This window comes from Neopsephotus bourkii, unplaced genomic scaffold, assembly GCF_033783945.1.
Source record: "Neopsephotus bourkii isolate Nb327-2 ecotype Australia unplaced genomic scaffold, CSIRO-AGI_Nbou_v1 NB_1600, whole genome shotgun sequence".
NCBI classification, from domain to species: domain Eukaryota; kingdom Metazoa; phylum Chordata; class Aves; order Psittaciformes; family Psittacidae; genus Neopsephotus; species Neopsephotus bourkii.
Window position 1 is genome coordinate 411,634 of NW_026902076.1, and position 21,683 is coordinate 433,316.

At 42.7% G+C, this 21,683-nt stretch overlaps 1 protein-coding gene across 2 annotated transcripts in view; it reads right to left on the reverse strand.

The window, feature by feature from the left end:
* INTS9 (integrator complex subunit 9) overlaps window positions 1–21,683 on the reverse strand; it is an 80,421-nt gene that overhangs the window by 38,670 nt on the left and 20,068 nt on the right. For both annotated transcript variants that reach the window (XM_061372172.1, XM_061372173.1), the window contains exons 7-9: window positions 17,872–17,992; window positions 15,751–15,885; window positions 7,006–7,117 (exon numbers count right to left, since the gene is read on the reverse strand). In XM_061372172.1, the coding sequence (XP_061228156.1) occupies window positions 7,006–7,117; window positions 15,751–15,885; window positions 17,872–17,992 (368 nt within the window). The remainder of the gene's footprint in view (window positions 1–7,005; window positions 7,118–15,750; window positions 15,886–17,871; window positions 17,993–21,683) is intronic.

Here is a 21,683-nt window from a genome sequence, read left to right on the forward strand (position 1 = left end):
ACAATTTAAAACCTTTATGAATTGCAGACAGCATGGGAGTAGAAAAAAACGTGGAAAAGGAAAAAGAAAAATAGGTTTACTCTGTAATTGAGATACATTTGAGTCCAACAGCAAAATATTTTGTTCTTTTGGCAGAATAAATGACAAAACGCTGTACCTTAGGGAAACTGGAAATCCTTTGTCCAGCTCACTGAGCAATTGCTGCCTCACTAGGATTTTATCTGTTGTCTTGGGGTAAAACCATCTACTGATGTTAATTGCAGCGCAGCAGCAGTAACATTACGCATCAAGGCATTACACAAAAAGCTGTGAAAGAGCCTGAAAAGGCACATATTACAACCCTCCATAATCACTTCCTTGACTTCAATTTATTGACAAGCTATGATGGGGTACGGATTTAGCACATTAAGGGTCTTTTTGCCCCACCTGCATGCTGAAGGAGGACTTTTATGGCTGAATGTTTAAAGGTTTTATGGAGTCTGGGGAAATGCAAAGACTCATACGATTTTTCACATGCATTTAGGTGCGTAAGTCCTTTTAGCAGTCAGTGCCTATTACATTCTGTTCTCAACAACAACTGGTGGTCCAAGACACCTTCTACATCACAGTTGTATTAGAAGTGCACTGAATTATTGCCTAGGTTTTATCCAGAGCACATGCAAAATATATCACCAAAATATCTGTAAATATGAATAGCAATATTTTACATTTGTCTAGAACCTGAGATGTCACAAAACATCCCAGCAATGTGTTATATTATCCTTCTTACATGGGAAAGTTTAAACTGTCCCATCTGTACACAGGATGTGAAGAGAGGGATGAGATTAAGAACAGTATTTTCAAAGCCATCTGGGGGATGAAAGTTAAGTCTCTGGCTCCAGGACCAGACTTTGCATTGCTATATTACGCATCCGAAAATTCTGCAAAGAGGGAAGAGGAGTACCTAGATCCATAGCAGCAAGAATGTCGCATGGGCCAGAGACAGGATGCGGAGAGCAGGGTGCATTAGTGGTCAGTGGAACACGACAAGAGTTATGTCTGCAGCTCTGTATCTGCGCTGAACAAATACTGGCTGAAACACCAAGGTGTGTGTCTCCAAGAAATGGGTGCCCTCTTCTTTTCTCAGACACCAAATAACTTCACCTGGTTAAGACAAATGGCTCATCCTTCCCTTTGAAGATCCTGGAGGAACAGCTTGCATTTAATGATGGGCTGGTGAAAGAATTTGTCCAGGACATGAAACACGTGAGTTTCATTCCTAAGATTTTGTGGTGTGTTGACCCTGTCTGGAGGCTAGGTGCCCCATCTAAGCCCCATCATCACTCCCCTCCTTTTTCAGTCTCATGCTCTGTGAGTGAGAAGGGGCACAAGAAGCTGGAGGAAGCAGAAACAGGACACCTGACCCAAACTAGCCAAAGGGGTATTTGATACCACAGCACGTCATACCCAGCATAGAAACTAGGGGGAATTACTCAGAAGGCCCAGATCACTGCTTGGGTCAGATTGGGTATCAGTCGGCAAGTAGTGAGCAATTGCATTATGCAACAATTTTTTTTATTGTTTTCTTTTTCTTCTCCCTTTTTAGTTTTATATTCTCTCCCCTTGTTATTTCTCTTACCATTATTATTATTGGTGGTAGCACTAGTGGGTTTGTGTTATACCTTAGCTACTGGACTGTTCTTATCTCAACCTTTGGGAGTTACATTCTTTTGATTCTCCTCCCCATTCCTCCAGGAGTGGGGGGAAGAAGAAAGGTGGGAGTGACTGCGTGGCTGCGTGGTTCTGAGTTACTGGCTGGGCTTAAACCATGACAGTTCTTTGTGGCGCTCAACGTGGGGCATGAAGGGTTGAGATAACGACAGATCTGACCAGAGTGTGTCTAATCGTATTTGTGATAAGCATCATTGTTTTTGGATTAATAGTCACTTGTCACAATGTTTATTTATATTCTCTCAGAGTTGTGCTTAGTCACAGAGTTTCAGTATGTTGTACCTTACTTGCAGCCAGTATTTGCTGCTTTAGTGTTTATCAGCTGGGGGGCCTGGGCTAAGCCTATTGTTTCTCTGTACAAGGGGGGAGAAAATATAATGCAAGGCCCATGGGTTGAGATAAGGACAGGGAGAGATCACTTTCCAATTACTATCATGGGCAAAACAGACTCGACTTAGGGAAAGGAAATTAGTTTAATTTTCTACCAATCAAATCAGAGCAGGATAATGAGAAATGAAACCAAACCTTAAAAAACACCTTCCCCTCACCCCTCCCTTTCTCCTAGGCTTAACTTCACTACCAAACTCTCTGCCTTCTCCCCTCCAGCAGCACTGGGGAATGGGGTTTATGGTCAGTTCATCATATGTTGTCTCTGTCGCTCCTTCCTCCTCAGGGGAGGACTCCTCACACACTTCCCCTGCTCCAGCATGGGGTCCCTCCCACAGGAGATAGTCCTTCATGAACTGCTCCAGCAGGAGTCTTTCCCACAGACTGCATAAACTGCTCTAACATGGGCTTCCCACGGGGTCACAGCCTCCTTCAGGCACCCCCTACTCCAGTGTGGGGCCCTCCACGGGCTGTAGGGGCACAGCCTGGCTCACCATGGGCTGCAGGGAAATCTCTGCTCTGGTGCCTGGAGCATGTCCTCCCCTCCTTTTTCACTGACACTGGGGTCTGCAGGGCTGTTCCTCTCACATTTTCTCACTCCCCTCTCTGCCTGAAGTTGATGGTTTTGTTGTTACACAGAGGAAGCTTCTGGCAGCTTCTCACAGAAGCCACCTCTGTAGCCCCCTGAATACCAAAACTTCACCAGGCAAACACAATACACTTTGAATTCACAGCTCTCCCTTCCCTGAAGCCATTGGTTCACTACGGGAAAACAACCAGAAGTTCAAGATTCCTGAGGTCATGGAGAAAATTAACAGCGTTAAGGTCTTGGAGCAAATGCCAACTTGAGTTTCTGTTCCCAGGAAAACTATAGATCTGGTTAACAATAATTAATATCTCGATCAGGGAGTGGAGCACTCTTCCAGCCAGCTGCCTTACCGAGGGCTGCTGGTCCCTTGAATCTCATGCTGTTGGTGGCACAATGATGCACCCTTGAAACTGGCCTGGTGCATACTTCTCCCCAGGGCAGGAAAGGCTATCCCACCTCTGACAAGGCTCTGTGTGACAACTTTTTCATTTAGAATACACTACTCAGTTCCTTGGTACAAGTTTATACATATGTGCTGGGGTCAGCACAGCTGGGCACTGCTTCTTGAGGGTGCTATTAAGTGGTTCCATAAAGGGATAAGAGCTTCTGCCAAACAGGGATGAAAACCTCTACAAGCATATTGCTTTCCATGCAAACAGTAGGTCCAATCTGGCTCTCTGCACCACTACAGCAACTTTCTGTAGTTGTCAGTAAGAAGACACGTATATTTGAAAGCTGTTTAAGCCCGATTTATCCCTGTGACTGATGGATGCACTCTCTCAATAAAAGTTGCATAATAATCTTGGCATTTCAAATTTAGTCTCCTTCAGTAGCTCCATAACAAGTTTTTCAATTTACAGCTCACAATGAGATACTTGCTTTTCGAACAGCTGCCACCACAAGGTCAAGTTGGCACCTAAAAAGCAAACTGTGCTCTTTCCTGCTTTATATAAACACATGCACACATACACAGAGGAAAGATCGCACACGCACACAAAATATCACAAACTGTCCCTATAGACAGTCTGGCAAATTTGCTGATGATGCCCAAGGCAATGTAAAAACACAATTGCTTTTCTTGAGCTGCAGGAGTGCTGGTGCTGCAGTGCTTAGCATGGAAAAATGGGGTTTGGGCTAAACTGAGAGGAACTCGGAGATGTGACAAAGTGTGGCTTCAGTGCTGCACACACAGTGCTGGGAGGAAATCATACATGTGACTTGGTAATAATGGGAATTGGCATCTACAACTCTACACACTGGGATGAAAACAGAGATCAAGGTGAAATTTTCACACTTCCATCTCTGTGCTTCACAACACTTAATTCACAAACATGCCAGTACCTCATGATACACATTTTTGGTAAATTCCCAGTGTCTGCTTTAGAGTTTTCACCTAGTGCATGCTGAGCTTCTTGTGAAGTGCCCTGAGCATTTTGGAAATGGGAAAAATATATGAAAGTGATTGTGCTCAGCTTGCCTTCTCTATTGCTTTTCCCAGCAACCTATTGATTTTTGGACTTTTTTATACATTTGAAAGAAAACTGATTCACTATTTTCTTCTCCTAATGCTGGGTAAATGTCTAAGTACTGCTGGTGTCATGTAAAAGACAACCCTATGACTTCATTATTCATAAAATTATTTAATTTCTTCAGGTTGCTGTTTTGGGAAATACCACTCAAATCCCAGATTCTTACAATGGCATTATTTTAAGCACATATCTTCCTTGAGTCTTTAATAATTTTCTAATTTCTTTGAGTATGTCTCCTTCAAGATAAAAGCTGGCTTGAAGACCATCTGCAAAACCCTCAAAATAGTTCAGAATGTTTCTGTAAACCAAGCAACTTGTGCAGATGAACATCCACCTGTACCTACATATGTAACACATTTATTTATATGCGTTCATCTTTTGGATTTTGCTTTGGCCCAAGCTACATCTCTTTAATTTTTAAAAGCATTTTAATTAACAACGGTTTCACTCTTGTTTACTCAGCATACAGCTGGTGCAGTTCAAGACATGACTGACCACCAAGATACTTGCTGGAGAGCATTTGGACCTGATGGAGCGAGTCCAGAGAAGGCCACAAAGATGCTCCAAGGGCTGGAGCACCTCTGCTATGAAGACAGGCTGAGAGAGCTGGGTTTGTTCAGCCTGGAGAAGAGAAGGCTCCAGGAGACCTTAGAGCAGCTTCCAGTGCCTAAAGGGGGCAACAAAGAAATCTGGAGAGGGGCTTTTGACAAGGGCCTGTAGGGACAGGGCAAGGGGGAATGGCTTTAACCTGACAGAGGGGAGACTGAGATGAGCTCTTAGGCAGAAGTTCTTCCCTGTGAGGGTGCTGAGGCCCTGGCACAGGTTGCCCAGAGAAGCTGTGGCTGCCCCATCCCTGGCAGTGTTCAAGGCCAGGTTGGACACGGCTTGGAGCAACCTGCTCTAGTGGAAGGTGTCCCTGTCCACGGCAGGGGGTTGGAACTGGGTGAGCCTTAGGGTCCCTTCCAACCCAAACTATTCCATGACTCTATGATTTGCAACAGAGTTGGCAGCAGAACACGACCTAGCACTCCTCAGCCTCTCCAGGACAAAGCGTAACATTTCAGCTCAGATTTGCTTCTGTGGTGGTTTATGGTAAGATAATCGGATGAAACCATGCTATCACCTGTCAAAGGGACTGTAACCCCCATAAAGATCCATAATGGACAGAGAAAGGCAGCACATTTGGATTTAGTACAAGGTCACCAACACTTACCTGTGACAGCTCATAGGGTAATAAAAGTAACAATTCTTAAAAACAATGAAAAACAATGAAAACCCAGACCATAATACACACACACACATAAACACACATATCACTTAGGAAAGGAAGTCACAGGTGTTAAGAATTAACACAGCTTCAAGGGCAGGTCAAAGGAGTGAAGAGAAATCCACTGAACATTACTAACCACACAAAAGCCATGTCTGATTCAGGAAATTCCTGAAAGAAAAATACTTGAAGGCTATGAGATGAAGAGGGAAAGGTATACTATAACCTCATTCTGTCCTGCTCTTCTCTAGGCATCTGCTGACAGCTCCTGTTGGAGCCAGGATGTTGGCAGAGAGGGTTTTTGGCATAACCGATGATTACCATTCTTAAGTAGGGATATCTGATTCTGATTTGAAGTTGGTGGGTGATGGAGGAGTCTATCACATTCTTTGAAGTATCTGCCTTCCACTACCAAGGCAATCTCACACTGGGCTTGTAAGACAGTACACAGATATTCAGCATCTGTGAATATGCACAAGGATTTTAAAATGGGGAAAAAAACAAAGTATTGCAGGGTTTTTTTACTTCTCCAAGGGTGCATTCATATGTAAAAAGTAAGACTAAGAATTTGCACTTCAGTCCTATTCTTAACCTTATTCTGCAATTTCGGGTAAGCCACATAGATACTACAGCTCAGATTTCTCTCAGGTGTGTGATGGGAACCAAAACACTTTCTTACAGTGAGAACTTCTAATGTCTTTTGGTAACCTTTGTAACAATTCTCCTATCACAAGCTTTTTAGTCATCTTTTTACAAAGTATTTGATATAAAATAAAGAGAAGATATCTGATAAAAGAACAGAAAATATACAGCAGGACAGACATAAGGAAGTGGTTTGACGAAAGAAGGGTGAGAGTACAGAGGAACTGAGATGGGGGAAGGGGAGAAAAGGGGAGAACAGCACTGGATGTGACTTTCCAAACAGTCTGGAAAATACTGCCATTCACACTGATACCACAGCTTTGCAATTATCAGCTTTTCCAGCTGTGAAAGCGTCTGATTAGGTTTTATATTTCTGGGGTCTATAAATATATCTTGTTTTTTTTTTTTTTTTAAACAGAGATTGTGCTGTTTGCTTTTGATATATTTAAAATCAGGTGTAAGAAGGGAAGCAGATGTACTTGTTTTCAAAACTGGAAGTCACAAAAAAGCATGTAAAGATTTTGCTCTGGCTGATATACAGGAAGGAAATAGTAATATTACAGATGGGAACAATATCCAAAACCTAGGCAACACATAGTCTGTTGGCAGCTAAGTGACATACTTAGCAAACCAAGAGCAGCAGATGATTAAAACTCATTATACCTGTTCCATTCCAAAACATTTTAGGTACAACTTGTGTCTCTCCAAGCACTTACTGTATTAATGACATCAGGAGCACATCGTAAAATCTAAACAGCTAGTTTTATGCCAGAAGCTATAGCTGGACAACTTATTCAGTTCCAGGAATCTCAGAATTATTTCCCACAAAGAGCCGTGAATAAGGTGATAAAACAGGCAGAAAACTTCTTTCAAGGACCTACCCAAGTTGCTGCAGAATTCTCCTACCATGCCATCTGGGTTGGCAGTCGGGATTTGCGTAAGACCCGTCAGGATGAGAACATCACTGTTTTTAAGAGAAGCCTGGTCCATGGGCTGAAACAGAGCACGGTGAAATAAAATGAGTTACATGAGAGTCATAACACAGGTTTCTCTGCTCTCTACCAAGAAGACTGCAGTGCGCAATAGACAGTGGCCAAGAAGGAGAACACATGGTCCTCCATCTGTGGAAACCTAACTGGAGTTAATGAAAACACATACAACTGTTTACCTGCACACTACAGCCCAAAACAAACAATGGAACTGTAACCGGATCCATCTCAAAGCGGTCTCCATAGACTAATCATTTCATGGCCTCAGGAGCTGAACACTGCAAAGGCAATAACTTGCTGCGAATGTGGCAGTATGGTCAGGAACGATTTGACACTTGAATTCTTATCTCTGGCTGCACTAGGTTCCAGCTTGCTTCCTTTTGCAAATTAAGGTGCCAGCTTTGATTTCCAGGGCTCACTGTCTACAGGAGGCAATACCATTTTCCTCAACCTCTTCCAAGGAAAATCAGTGGATTCTCTTCAGAAGAGGTCAGTGAAGAAGCTCTCAATTTTGTGCATGAATCTGAATGCTGCACAAAGCCTGCCCTTGACTGTGGAGTCTGCTCTTCTGCCCACAGTGTTACAAAGTATGACTTTCAAATAATCATTTAAGATTGTTTGTGCAAGGCTCTTCAGAAGTCTGTCCTTGTGAAATGGTAAATGGCAACTGCTGGTAGAAAAAACAGTTTAGATCCCTTAATATTGGGAAAGTTCATCTAAGAAATACACAACTTTCTTTCTTTTTCTTTTTAATCCACCTATAAAATTAGGCCAAACAGACAAGTGTTTCCGTAACAGTCAGTAGCCGAAAACAGGTGAAAAATCATAGCTTCAACTGCACAAAAAACCCCAGATAATAAAAATAATGCAACACCAGACCTAAAAGAATAGAGAAAATATAACTTGGCTTACCAATCTCCCTAGTGAATCAGATTAGCACTATTCTCTCCTCCAATACCTTTCTTTGAAGACTGTACTACAGGCTAAGCTATGTCAAAGTGGAATAGATGTTTTCACATGGCTATGACCTCCAACCTTCTGGATCTACACTGAATGTTGTACTGATGACCTCTGGTCCTAGGCGCAATCCTAGATTTTGCTATTGAAGTGCTGGAGGTAGCCATTACAAACACCTATCCATGCCATGTCTGCTTCCTGAGGGACAGAAGAGTTTCCATCTGCACAGTCTATCCTGTGACTCACAGATGCAGCAGAGGGACTGATGATTAAACAGTCCAAGGAAACAGTGTGGCACCTTGGCCACTGTCAGGCAGCCTAATGTTAAAGCAAATGTTGCTTCTGCCTCAACTGTGCTTAAAGATTTGTTTCACTGAGGTCAATCATTTAACATGTTTTATATTGGCATTTTATTAAAGCAGAATGAAAACACATACCCGCTTCTCTCCATTAGCAAACATAGAATTGATATCCAGAAACAATACATAAGTTTGACCTGATATTAAATATATATTCATTATACTCAAAACTTAGCATAATCCAATCTTGAAAAGGCAAAATCCACTTCTCTCTCTGCAGATGCAGTACAGTTACGGTGAAAAGTGAACTTTCAGCCTTGCTCTGCACTGGGATGCAATTCCCACAGCTACGATTAAACTGTAGCCAGATGTGTGGTGCTTTATAGTTATTTATTCTTAATGGACTGTAGTCTCACCAACCAGGAAAAATTTCAACCAGAAGAGACTGACAAAGAGACTTCCTCTACAAGACCACTGTACCATTAATTCCCTTGCTCACAGTTCCTCAGTGCCATTCTTAAGTAGTTGAAAAAGACCTTGCTCTGTTAAAATACGCAGGGGAATTTCATATCAACTTTGACAGAAGTTTATGCTGTGCATCGCCGTGTTGGACCTGACCTAACAGGTCAGATTTATTGCAATCTTTGACTCTCCATAGTGGGTCTGTGAAAATGAAATGCCAATAATGCAATAAAAAATAATATCGAATCTGCCTGTGATAATGTACATAATGATTATCCTGTATTAGATACACATAATTTCAGATGCTATTGCACTGAGAGGGCTTGCATTGATTTTGGGGGGTTAATGTAAAGAATATGTCTTAAAAGGCTTTTAGTGACATGTCTGAACCTGTACTGTCAACTCTTGTTCTTCACTTCAGTGGCAACTGGTGTCAATTCTAGCCTCAGTGGAGGGTGAGGCAAAATTTTCAATAGAATCCATTTGCCAGAAGTAAAGGGAACAATTAATGGTGCCAGAACTCTCAAAGAAACCTTTTCAAGCTGTTCAGTTACTTTCAGCAGCTATGAATACAATCTTGCTGAACCCTTCACCTGCTCTTCCTACAGACCAACTGAGGATTTTGCAAAATATTCCTGCTGCTGTATCCAGGATTGACCCAATGGCCAGCATTCACTGCACCCAGCTTCAGTTAATCAGCACATCCTGGGCCATGTCTAAGCTAAGCTAACTGTTTCACTTTCTACCAGTTGTTAATAGAGATGGACTGATTGCAGATGTAAACTGCTGTTTTTTAGATATAACCTAGATGTAACATAAAACGTCAAGAAAGCTTTAGGCTGTCATTTATGCCAAAGAAGCAATTTCACTCTCTTCCTGTGACTCCTAATTCCCACCCGTGCTGCCATCTCCACAATGTCAGCTCTTAAATCCCAGTGCTGGCAGAAAGGAAAAGGAGGAAAAAATTGGGTGGAGGCCCAGTTTTGGTCAGATGAGATGAATTTTATCCTGTTTGAACCCTGAGAGAAGGAAATGCTTTCCAGGCTTGTCTGTATACTAGACAAGAAGTAAGAGGGCAAAGCATTTCTCCACTTGTATGGCCAAATAATCTGTGTCTTATGACCCTAAACAAATGGCTGATGAGAGCCTGGTCAACTGAAGCTTGCTTGTAGTACCTATGGAGGGAATTCCAGAAGACTGGAAAAGTGCTGATGTTTTACTACTATACTCTGAATACGATTTTACATAAACATATCCTGATCAACTGGATATTCTTTTTAAAACAAAATGCAGTGACTGTTTTCATACACTGTTAAAAGCTGGGAATTTCATGATATTCTCCTCCCCATTCCTCCAGGAGTGGGGGGAGAAAGAGAGGTGGGGAGTGAGTGAGTGGCTACATGGTTCTGAGTTACTGGCTGTGCTTAAACCATGACAGTTTTTTGTGGCGCCCAATGTGGGGCACGAAGGGTTGAGATAACGACAGATCTGACCAGAGTGTGTCTAATCGTATTTGTGATTCGGATTAATAGTCACTCATCACAATGCTGATTTATTGGCTCTCAAACTTGTTGCTCTTGATCTCAGAGTTTCAGCATGTCACACCTTACTTACAGCCAGTATTTGCTGTTCTATTGTTTATCAGCTGAGGGCCTTGGGCTAAGTTTCTTCTTTCACTGTACTTTATGGTAATGACTTGTAATACAATATACTCACTGATTATGAAACTGATCTGGCTTGCATTCCCAGTGTGGTCATCACCTCTATACTTTGGGAGGAATATAATGGAAGTATTTAGCAATTACACACCTTTTGTTTTCCTTTCCTTGGGAGCTCAATCTATGGAGAAGATATTCCCTCACACCCTCTGCTCCCTCACCAGGCTATTTACAGTGGGAGTAGTTTCTGGAAGAGGTAAAAGATCCTGAATATCCTTTCAATGCCCTTGAAAGCACCCTGATCCTCTTGCAGGGAACCAGCTTGTTGCTGCATATGTTCTCTATGTTTTGCCTACGGCGTTATCACCCTGAGAATGCCCCATCTTGTCTGATCAAGGAAGCTAAGCAGGGCTGGGTTTGGGTCTTGTCTAGGGTTAGATGACGATATAGGAGGACCACCAAGATATTTTTGCCAAGGCTGCACAGTCATGAGTGGCAAGGTGTGTAGGACAGTATGGGCAAGTATCTAGTCCAGTGGGTTCTTCCAGTGCTTTGGAAGTGTCGGAGATAGAAGGCAGCTGTATGGAGTCCCCAATGACAAGTTGCGGAAACTGCTGAAGGAGAGGGTGAATCGAGTCAGTTTGCCAAGCTGAAAACCATCCAGCTGGCCTTGAACATTGCTGAACGAGAGAAGTGGCCAGTATTTTATTTCTATACTGACTCTCAGATGGTGGCAAATGCCCTGTGGGGGTGGTTGCAGCAGTGGAAGCAGAGCAACTGGCAATGCAGAGGTAAACCCATCTGGGCTGCTGCACTGTGGCAAGATATTGCTGCCTGGGTGTAGAACCTGGTGGTGAAGGTACGCCATGTAGATGCTCATGTACCCAAGAGCTGGGCCACTGAGGAACACCAGAACAACCAACAAGTGGATAAAGCTGCTAAGATCGAAGTGGCTCAGATGCACTTGGATTGGCAACATAAGGGTGAATTATTTTTGGGCTGGTGGGCCCATGGCACTTCAGGCCATCAGGGCAGAGATGCAACATACAGGTGGGCTTGTGATCGAGGGGTGGACTTAACAATGGATACTATTGCCCAGGTTATTCGCGACTGTGAAACGTGCTGCAATTATGCAAGCCAAGCGGTTAAAGCCTCTTTGGTATGGAGGACGATGGCTGAAGTACAGATATGGGGAGGCCTGGCAGATTGACTATATCACACTCCCACCAACCTGACAAGGCAAGCACCATGTGCTTACCATGGTGGAAGCAACCACTGGATGGCTGGAAACATATGTTGTATCCTATACCACTGCCTGGAACACTATCCTGGGCCTTGAAAAACAGATTTTGTGGCAACACAGCACCCCAGAGAGAACTGTGTCAGACAATGGGACTCATTTCAGGAACAACCTTATAGACATTAGGGCCAAAGAGCATGCCATTGAGTGGGTATATCACATCCCCTACCATGCACCAGCCTCTGGGAAAAGTGAATGGTATAATGGGCTGTTAAAAGCTACACTGAGAGCAATGGGTGGTGGGAATTTCTAACATTGGGATACACATTTACCAAAAGCCAGCTGGTTGGTCAACACCAGAGGATCTGCCAACAGGGCTGGCCCAGCCCAGTCAGAACTTTTACATACTGTAGAAGAGAACAAAATTCCTGTGGTGCACATAAAAATTTTGCTAGGGAAGACAGTCTGGGTTATTCCTGCTTCAGGTAAAGGCAAATCCACTCTTGGGATTGCTTTTGCTCAGGGACCTGGATGTACTTGGTGGGTAATGTGGGAAGATGGGGAAGTCTGATGTGTACCTCAAGGGGATTTGAGCCAATGAGCTGAACTGTATGCTGTTGCCTGCTATGTAGCACTTTTATAGCCCACCAAATAGATGTCTTCAGTTCACCAGCAACTGGCCCTGACTTCCCTCCGACCATCATTCCAACAGAGAATGAACCTTGAAGAAACTCCACGAGCTCAGCAGTGACCAGGTGAGTTCCCCCGGTGTCATCAACAGGCAATAATCCAGCACTGCACACAGCCTCTCCTGCTCTAAAAGACTGTTAAAAGAGATGGAGCCCAACATCATGGACCGGATGGACTCAGGAGCTTTACAGGGATTGGTCCATGCATTAAGCAATATATCTCTGTGTGTGTGTGTGTGTGTGTATGTGTATGTACACATATATATATATGAGACAAGAGTGATGGTATATTGAAAAATGTGGGATCTGAGCATGACATGAATGGTATCGAATAAGGGGTGAATATTGTCCTGGGTTCAGCAGTAGCAGTCATTTTTCTCCTTCTCAGTAGCTGGTGCAGTGCTGTGTTTTTGACTTTCAGCCTGGGAACAATGCTGATAACACCGATGTTTTTAGTTGTTGCTAAGTAATGTTTACTCTGACCAAGGACTTTCTGAGTCTCATGCTCTGCCAGGGAGGAGGGGAAGCCAAGAGGAAGCAGAGACAGGACACCCAACCCAAACTAGCCAAAGAGGTATTCCATACCACAGCACATCATGCCAAGTATATAAACGGGGGGCAGCTACCCGGAAGGGCTAGATTGCTGCTCAGGTCAGGCTGGGTATCGGTCGGCGGGTGGTGAGCGGTTGTATTCTCTCCCCTTGTTATTTCCCTTATCATTATTATCATTGGTGGTAGCAGCAGTGGTTTGTGTTATACCTTAGTTACTGGACTGCTCATATCTCAACCCATGGGAGTTAGGTTCTTTTGCCTCTCCTCCCCATCCCTCTGGGAGCGGTGGGAGGAAGAGAGGTGGGGAGTGAGCAAGCAGCTGCATGGTTCTGGGTTGCTGTCTGGGCTTAAACCATGACAGGTAAATTGCAAGCAAAGCACAAATCAGACGTAATTTTAACTCTCTGGTAAGCTATTCCTTCAAACTATGCATTAACGTAAAATGATGAAAAGTGCAGTGGACTGTATGCTTATGGACTGTATGAAGCTCTCTGAGAGTGTGTGGGACAAGCAACACTGTCAGCAGAGTGAAAAGCCAAGTTATCACCTCTTGTTAGCAAACAGAGTAGGTCCCTATGGTTTCAGGCAGGCTCACAATACTTTTCCCTGCACTTCTTAGAGCTGAAACTACTCTAACTGCCACTACTTCTGCAGGTTGCAGTAAGTGAGTGCAGGTCTGCTGCTCACTTACACAAGGCAGTTCATTCACAGACCATTTCTTGCCATGGAGAAGCAATTTCCCTTAAAAACAGGGATTTTACCAGAAATTTCCAGAGAAATGTTCACCTTTGGAAAATGATGAAGCATGGCCAGTCTAACCTGATAAACTGAACCATCATTTCATGTCATAGAATTATAGAATCATGGAATGGTTTCAGTTGGAAGGACCTTAAACACCATCTAGTTCTAACCCCCTGCCACGGGCAGGGACACCTTCCACTAGACCCCAGGTTGTTCCAAGCCCTACCCATCATGGCCTTGAATGCTGCCAGAGATGGGGCAGCCACAGCTTCTCTGGGCAACCTGTGCCAGGGCCTCATCACCTTCACAGGGAAGAACTTCTTCCCAAGATCTCATCTAAATCTCCCCTCTGTCAGTTTAAAGCCATTCCCCCTTGCCCTGTCACTACATGCCTGTCCTGGGTTCAGCAGTAGCAGTCATTTTTCTCCTTCTTGGTAGCTGGTGCAGTGCTGTGTTTTTACTTTCAGCCTGGGCACAGAGCTGACAAAAATGATGTTTTGGTTTGGCCAAGGACTTTGTGAGCCTCATGCTCTGCCAGGGAGGAGGGGAAGCTGGGAGGAAGCAGAGACAGGACACCTGACCCGAACTGACCAAAGAAGTATTCCATACCACAGCACGTCATGCCCTGGATGCAACTGGGAGTTACCTGGAAGGGCGAGGGACAGCAGGGTTGGAAAAGATATCAGTCGGTGCTTGGTTGGGCTGGGGGGTCAAGTTATCAATTGGCTTGTGGTGAGATGTTGTATTCTTTTCCCTTGTTATTTCCTTTATCATTATTATCATTGGTGGTAGCAGTAGTGATTTGTTATACCTTAGTTACTAAACTGTTCTTATCTCAACCCGTGGGATTTGCATTCTTTTCGATTCTCCTCTCCATCTCCCCGGGAGTAGGGGGAGGGCAAGGGGCGGGGGAGGGGGGGGGGTGAGTGCACAAGCTGTCTGGCTGGGTTTAAACCATGACAATGCCCTTCAAAAACCTCCTTTCCAGCTTTCTTGTCGGCTCCTTTAGGCAGTGGAAGCTGCCCATATGTCTTCCTGGAGCCTTCTCTTCTCCAGAAGTCAATGTTAGAATGTCAGTGAGGGGAAAATACTCTCAGTTATCAAATTACTTCTTACAGTGCTAAGTTTCTCCTCACACAAATATTCCATTCATATATTGCCAAATATTGCTGCTGCTCCTTCACTAGAAGTGACAAAGAAGCACAAGGCCACTATGAGGCCGATGAGAAAAAGGGATTTAAAATCTCTGATATGCTGCATGCATATGGCTGCACACAGCCATACTATTAAGGATGGTTTATCTATTGCAGTTGTTCAGCTCCTGAGATCAAGCTTTTAAATGAAGGATGCTCAGAAGCAAAGCTCTTTAGGAGATACTCACCTTGGGGGAAATTACTTACTGATCATGAACCTGACACATTTTCTAAATTATTTTTAAATACCTCCTGCTAATATTGCTTTTAACTATTTTGACAACTTCTGAAGCACACAGTACTGCAAACTTCAAGCCATTCTTTGCACTAAGAATTTATGGACCTAGAGAGAATTAATTTACTGGAAATTACATCTACAGCACTATAAAGACTTTGCCCTTAGCAGAGCAGGGTGGAAAAGTTGGCAGCCAGTTAGCTATCATTTCTCCCAAGGAAGGATGTTTCAGAAGTGATATAGAAGCAGTCTGTGAACTGTCTGTAAAGGCTCTTCAGTGAAATATGGATTGTAAAAAAAGTCACTAATGCTCTATTGTTTAACTGTTGAAAATTTCCTATTTAAGGTGAAGGCGAGTTTCATATCTTGTAAGTTAACATCAAATCATCCATAGCAAAGAATTTCAGTTATTTCTCTAGTAACTATTGATACCTGTCCACTTATCAGGGTAGTATGTCTTCTCAGTGCCTGTTAAGTCTAGTCAGTTGCTACCAGTTATCTCAGTACAGTTTCTATACCACACCTGATCCCAGCTGGAATAAGCCCTGCTATTTTTCATTTTTTAGAAAAAACACTTTCCACTGTAGACTAACAAAAGTCAGGGACTATACCTGAGGGTGTGTTGTAAGTAGAGAAGATCCTGAAACATAGGAAACCTTTTCATAGTGCGACTGGATAATCCAATTGGAACTTCCAAGAGCATAGCCTGAGCTGAGAGGGGTGACTTGTACAGCACCAAACAGCTCCTGAAACACACAGAAAGAGACACTAACATGAATGAGCCCTGAGAGATATCAGAAGAAGTCATTTTACCATCAGTGGTATGAATTTTAAAAGTAGTTCTGCTAGTCAAAGCCCTTATGAAGCTGGTTTCCTGAGCTTCGTGTCTGCTGTTTTTATTTACCCATGTCTAACAGGACACATGTTCTAAGAAAAGCTTTTCCTCAGGTAGTACCTTCATAAAATCTCTCTTCTGTGTGAATTCTACAGTGTATAACTGAGTTCACACTCAAACATAACTCTAAATGAAGGAATCAGCTGGGATCTTGATCCTCTGCCTGCCTTTGCTGTATTGAAGAAGACTGTAGGAGATGTTATACTCCCTTAGTCAAATTTTACTGATAGTGGCCTGCAGGAGAGAAGGAAGAACACGTAGTTCTGTTCTGATATAAAACTCTATCTGGGTTACAGATTTTGCTGTAGAAAACATAAACTTAACCTCAAACTCACTCACTTTCAAATGTTCTTTTTAAATACTATTTACTAGTGATTTAGAAACAACACCCTGCAAACTCAATCCAAATTTCAGTTTCAGCTCTAAGCATAAGCAACCTGATAGTTGTCTCCTTTCCAGGTGTCATTATTGGATTGCAGTAATGTGTTATACTTGTTCTGCGAAACGAAAATAAGCCTCCACATATACCTCACTAATGTGATCTACTTTCTGGTTACTGAATAATAGAACAAGCATATGATTCATGCCATACTAATAATTTTTCTAGTATCTCAATATGTATTTGGATGCCTTGCAAAACAATACAGGGTCTCCATCTTTTGGAGTGCTTTAGGGTTCTGCTGATATGGAGACATGGAAAATGGACAGCAAACTATTCCTGATGCTGTCACCCAGTTTTGGGTTAACTGGCTAATGAGAATCTGATTACTTTAAAAGCTAGCTTTGGGAAGAGATAAAATATGTCTCTTTTCCCGGTAACTATAAAAGAATGATTGGCTCAGATGCACAGATCTAAAATTAGGCGAGATGCATCCACACTGTAAGGATAGTTACAAAATGAACAGTAACAGGGATAATGAGGAATCTAAACACCCTCAACCTGTCCAGCTGCTAGACAAAGCTGCAGCTGTTATCTATGTCAGCAGCCATGTTAGTGGTGGCTGGGGATCTTTTTCAGCAGCTCTAGTGCAGCAGCACCACACAAACCCAAATCCACCAAATTTAGTACACAGCAGCACTGGTTGCTTTTTCAAACTGTCTTACGCATAAATAGCAGTCTCCAAACTTCAGTGGCCCATTGCTTAAGAAAAGGGAGCAGAGAAAAGGCTTTGGGTATATAACTTACTTTAACCCACCTTTTCATTTTTTCGGTCCTGAGCCATAATAGCAGGTCTCATGGCCCGCATGCTGCCTGCAAGCCATAAGTGAACCTACTGAACTGTTCGTTCTGCTCATTCTAGAAACTTCACTGGGTTATAGTCAATAGCCTTACAGACAGCAAATGTTAGCTGGGAACCCTGGGAAAGGGGTTTCTTAAAGTTCAGATTGAACCATTAGGTTTTGTTTACAATCCCTAATTTGCAGTATAAAAGAAAGTGGAGGCTAAAGCACTCAAAAGATTCCCAGAAGTGAGATACATGCTAACTCAGAAGGGGATGTGGCTTACAGACAAAGAGGATACATTTGTTTGGTACATCCTCCCAGCTCTCAGTGGGCCAGCCATCAATTCCAAATCTGAAGGTACACTGCCTTAAAATTGGTCCTCTTGGGGAAGAGAAGAAACAAACAGATACTCCCTGATTTCACCCAACAAGAACCCTTCCTGGGAGGCAGACTGAAGGACATTCAATATAATCTTATCTTGCTTTCCTAGGCTAGGGTCTACACAGGATATTACACAAGATCTAGAGGAAAAACAAAAGGAAGAACATTTCCAGAGAAAAGCTGGAAAACAAGCTGTTACTGCTGACCTGCCAACAGCTTTACAGGTACTCACAATCTTCTGAGAATACCCCACGAGCTGGATCTTGCTGAGTGCAGCATTCACTTCTGGCATGGTGTAGCACTTCCTCCACATAGACACCTCCACTGCATCCTTCAGAGGGACAGGCAGCAATCTGCAAAAATCAACAGGGTGTGAGCATTTTCAGGACTGCCTGATGAACCACCAGTTTCTATACCCATTTACATGCTCCAGATCTTCAATTTTTCTCTTCTTTTCATCTTTTTATTTTAAATACAACTGGTGCTTCCAAGTGAGGTGCATAACTTTCTGCCTGTTGAGGAGCACAACCACACTGCCCATTTTTGCCTCACCCCAAAGACTGCTCTCCTCCAGCTCTCTTTGTAGGTGTTCCAACTCAGGTCTTCCATCACAGACGTAGCTGTGATGAAGGTGTTACAGCAACTCTTGTGGTATTTTCACACAAGATGCTGGCTGAGCTGAAATGTCAACATGAAATGCACCACCAGAATTGATAGAGATGACTGGGATCTGGAATCAGGGTCTGTTCTGCATATCTTAAGGATATGTATATTCCTAAGAATTTGAAAATAAAAGTAAGCCACAATCTCGTGATTAAAGTACAGGTACCAGACCATGAACAAAGGCTGGCTCTGCTCTTATTTCTGTAACCAGTCTCTTAGAAGAGATGTGCCCCTACACCTCAGCTTCCTTGACTTCAGTACCCCACTTAGCTTCCCAGGATACTGGCAAGGATATACTAGCTGACACTGCAGAGCTCTTCGAAATCTCCTACACGGAAGTATTTAAGATGTTTTACACCAAAGCAAAATCCATCCATTCTGCTCTGCACAGACATTGCAAGTTAGCTGGGCAGTATCGTCAAGGGAAGAAGTGAACTATAATGTCACAGGCTGTAAGAGCGATAGCTAACTTCTGGGAAATAAATCTTCCTTAGCAACATGAACTGAGGCAGGAAGCAGCACAGCTGCCAAATGCATAAGAAGAATAGCAGAATTTTTTGTATATTAAACCAATGCTAAATCAAAGGCTAATTCAAACCAATTTCCAAAGATTTATGGAAATTAGTCAAGTTTCTTTGATCAATTTGTTTAAAGGAATTTAATTTATTGTTATATCTACTAGGTCAGTGAACTCTTTCATAATTTAAGACACTGAAGAAAGGATTAAGGCCAGCTATTGCCAAGACCAATGCACAGGTCTAGTGCGAGAACTGTAATTCCAGCACATGCAGGCTGAAAGCATACTGCGCTGAAGGAAACAAACAAAGTCTTCAAGATCTTTTTTGGGAAGTCGTAAGCAACAAAAAAGCCAAACAACATGGATAGTTGTCCACCACTGCACTGAAGCAAATTGCCTGTAAAAGCCTTTAACCTACCATAAGAAGCATTTAGTGTTGGATGCTTTCAGGAGCTTCTCTTCTGGGAAGAGGAGAATATATCTACAGGTAATGGAGAAGAGTGGGGAATTGTCCTTGGTGATTGGAGTAAGTTTCTATTAGTCTTCACTCTGTGGCTACACGGTAAATATACTCTGATCCCCAACAGAGACCAATGGGACAATTCTCCAGTGGTTTAATTGTTTGTCAGATGGCACACTGAGATAATGAGGACTGCTGATTCCTCAGATGTGGGCCTGCTGGCATTTAAACCTGCCACCCGCCATTTTAAAACTTGTACAGGAAGATATTTTAAAGTCTGGAGTCAATCTATTAACACTATGGCAACATCCCATTACGGATCACCTCATAACAACCAGATGTACATGGGCAGATACCAGGACAGCCAGCCTTCAGCCACAAACAGGAAGGTATCACAAAGCAGCATGGTCCTGTGGTTAGTATATAAAATTTATGCTTAAGAAACACAGGGCTGGTATTCTTAACAGAGCATCTGCACACAGACAGTCCCTCCTGTTCAAGGCAAATAACATATAGTGTATAACATAACATGTTCTTGTTTGAAGGGAGAGGAGGATGGCAGTACCAAATCAGATCAGAATACTGGCCTCTCTTGTCCTGTCTCAGGCAGTAGCCTATTTCAGACACTTTGATAGCAAGACAGAAGAAACCATCAAATAGGTAGTCAACAAAGCATCTTTCATAGGGCAAATTTCTTTTTTAGCCTCCTGAATCCTAATCTGTGTGAAAGATATCCTGGGTGAGCAACTACGGAGCTTCCACGAGACTGCTCATTTAAACTAAAAACCAATGGTAATAAAACCAGCTAAGCAATTAGTTCAGACAGGATCTGATAACGAAAAAATGTAAACCACTATAATGAACTTTTATATTTATATAGTATTTGCATTTAAAATGCTTCAATACTTCATTTAATGAAGATGATAATACTTTGTGCTTTATACTAACTATTTAGAGTAGAATCAGCTGGAAAATCAGCCTGGAAAATCGAAGTTAGACTCAGAAGTGATATGTATTCTGTTCTAGCAACTGCCAACTATTAAAAAAAAATTCATCAAGGATCACATTTTCTTAAATAACGGATGTCAGTCCAACCCTGCATGTGCTATTAGCCAGGTGTTAATTTGTGGATCAGTAGATGTTTGCTCACATGCTATAATAATCAGTTTCATTTACGCTTGCATGGCACTTGTCACCATGAATCTCAAAACACTTTGCAAACATTAATTAAGTCCCTGTATACCCTCTATGGTGGATAGGAGCTCCATTTTATAGTAGCATAGGAAGCTGAAGGGGGAAAATCAGAGCACAGGTGGGGTACAGTTGGAAAAAGAGTTCAGATTCATCCCCTTGTTCCAGCTCACAGAATGCACTGGTTCGTACCAGCCTAAAGGCAGAGTTTTTAATACACAGACTTACATTACTGAAGAGCTGCAGTACTATGTCTGACTATCCCAACGAGCGCAGCATTTCATTGCTCTGCCTCTGTCTCATATCTGAGCAACGTGCATTTCATGGAAGCTGAGGGACCTGCCATCCAATCGAAGTTCCCAACATACCATACTATGGCAGCAGAACATGTCAGTGTGCATGTGTGGCAGTGGGATGTGGACAATGTTCTTGTAGGTGGGACAGGATGCTGTCTACGCTGGGGTGGTAGGCTCTTATACCATCCTCCTACCCCATCTGGTACTCTGTTACAACAGCTCCTTAAGAGTACCAAGGAAGCATTATTGATGTTAAGAGTACTTCCCAAGCAACATGAGACAGGGAAAAGTATTTTAAATACTGCTCCAACAGAAAGATTTCAGCCTTCTCTAGCAGATAAATCAGAACAAAGATTAGTTCTCTGTGCTCGCCCCTGGAATAGTCAACAGCACACAAAGTGCTAAACAGCACTTTTTCTAAAATACGACCACCAGGAAAGTGACATTAAATGAGCTCCAAGATATACGATCCTCCTTTAAACCATGCATACTAAACACATGCAGTAGTGTGATGAGAATAACGGCTCTAATCCTCCCTCTTCACAACACTATGAACTTCAGGAGTGGTTCTGGGCAGGCTAGCTGACCCAAAATTTAAAAAACAACAAAATTCTGACCAGAGTATACATCAACCAGCATAAAATCCTGATCAACTTTACTGCCTTTGGTTTTGGTTTATGTGTGTGTTTCATTTGCCTTCTTCAGAAGAGTTACAGTGCTAAGACTGCTCCCAAGCTCAGCAGGGCAGTACAATGCATAGCTAAAGATATGTTGAGTTTTTCATTCCTTTGCTTTGTGATATTGGAAAATATGAGGACTACTTCTATAGTGCATGAAATAATTCATTTTTAGTAAAGCTTTAAATCAAGCAACATTAAGAATTAGGAGTAGAAAACTGGGAGATCAATTAAAAATGC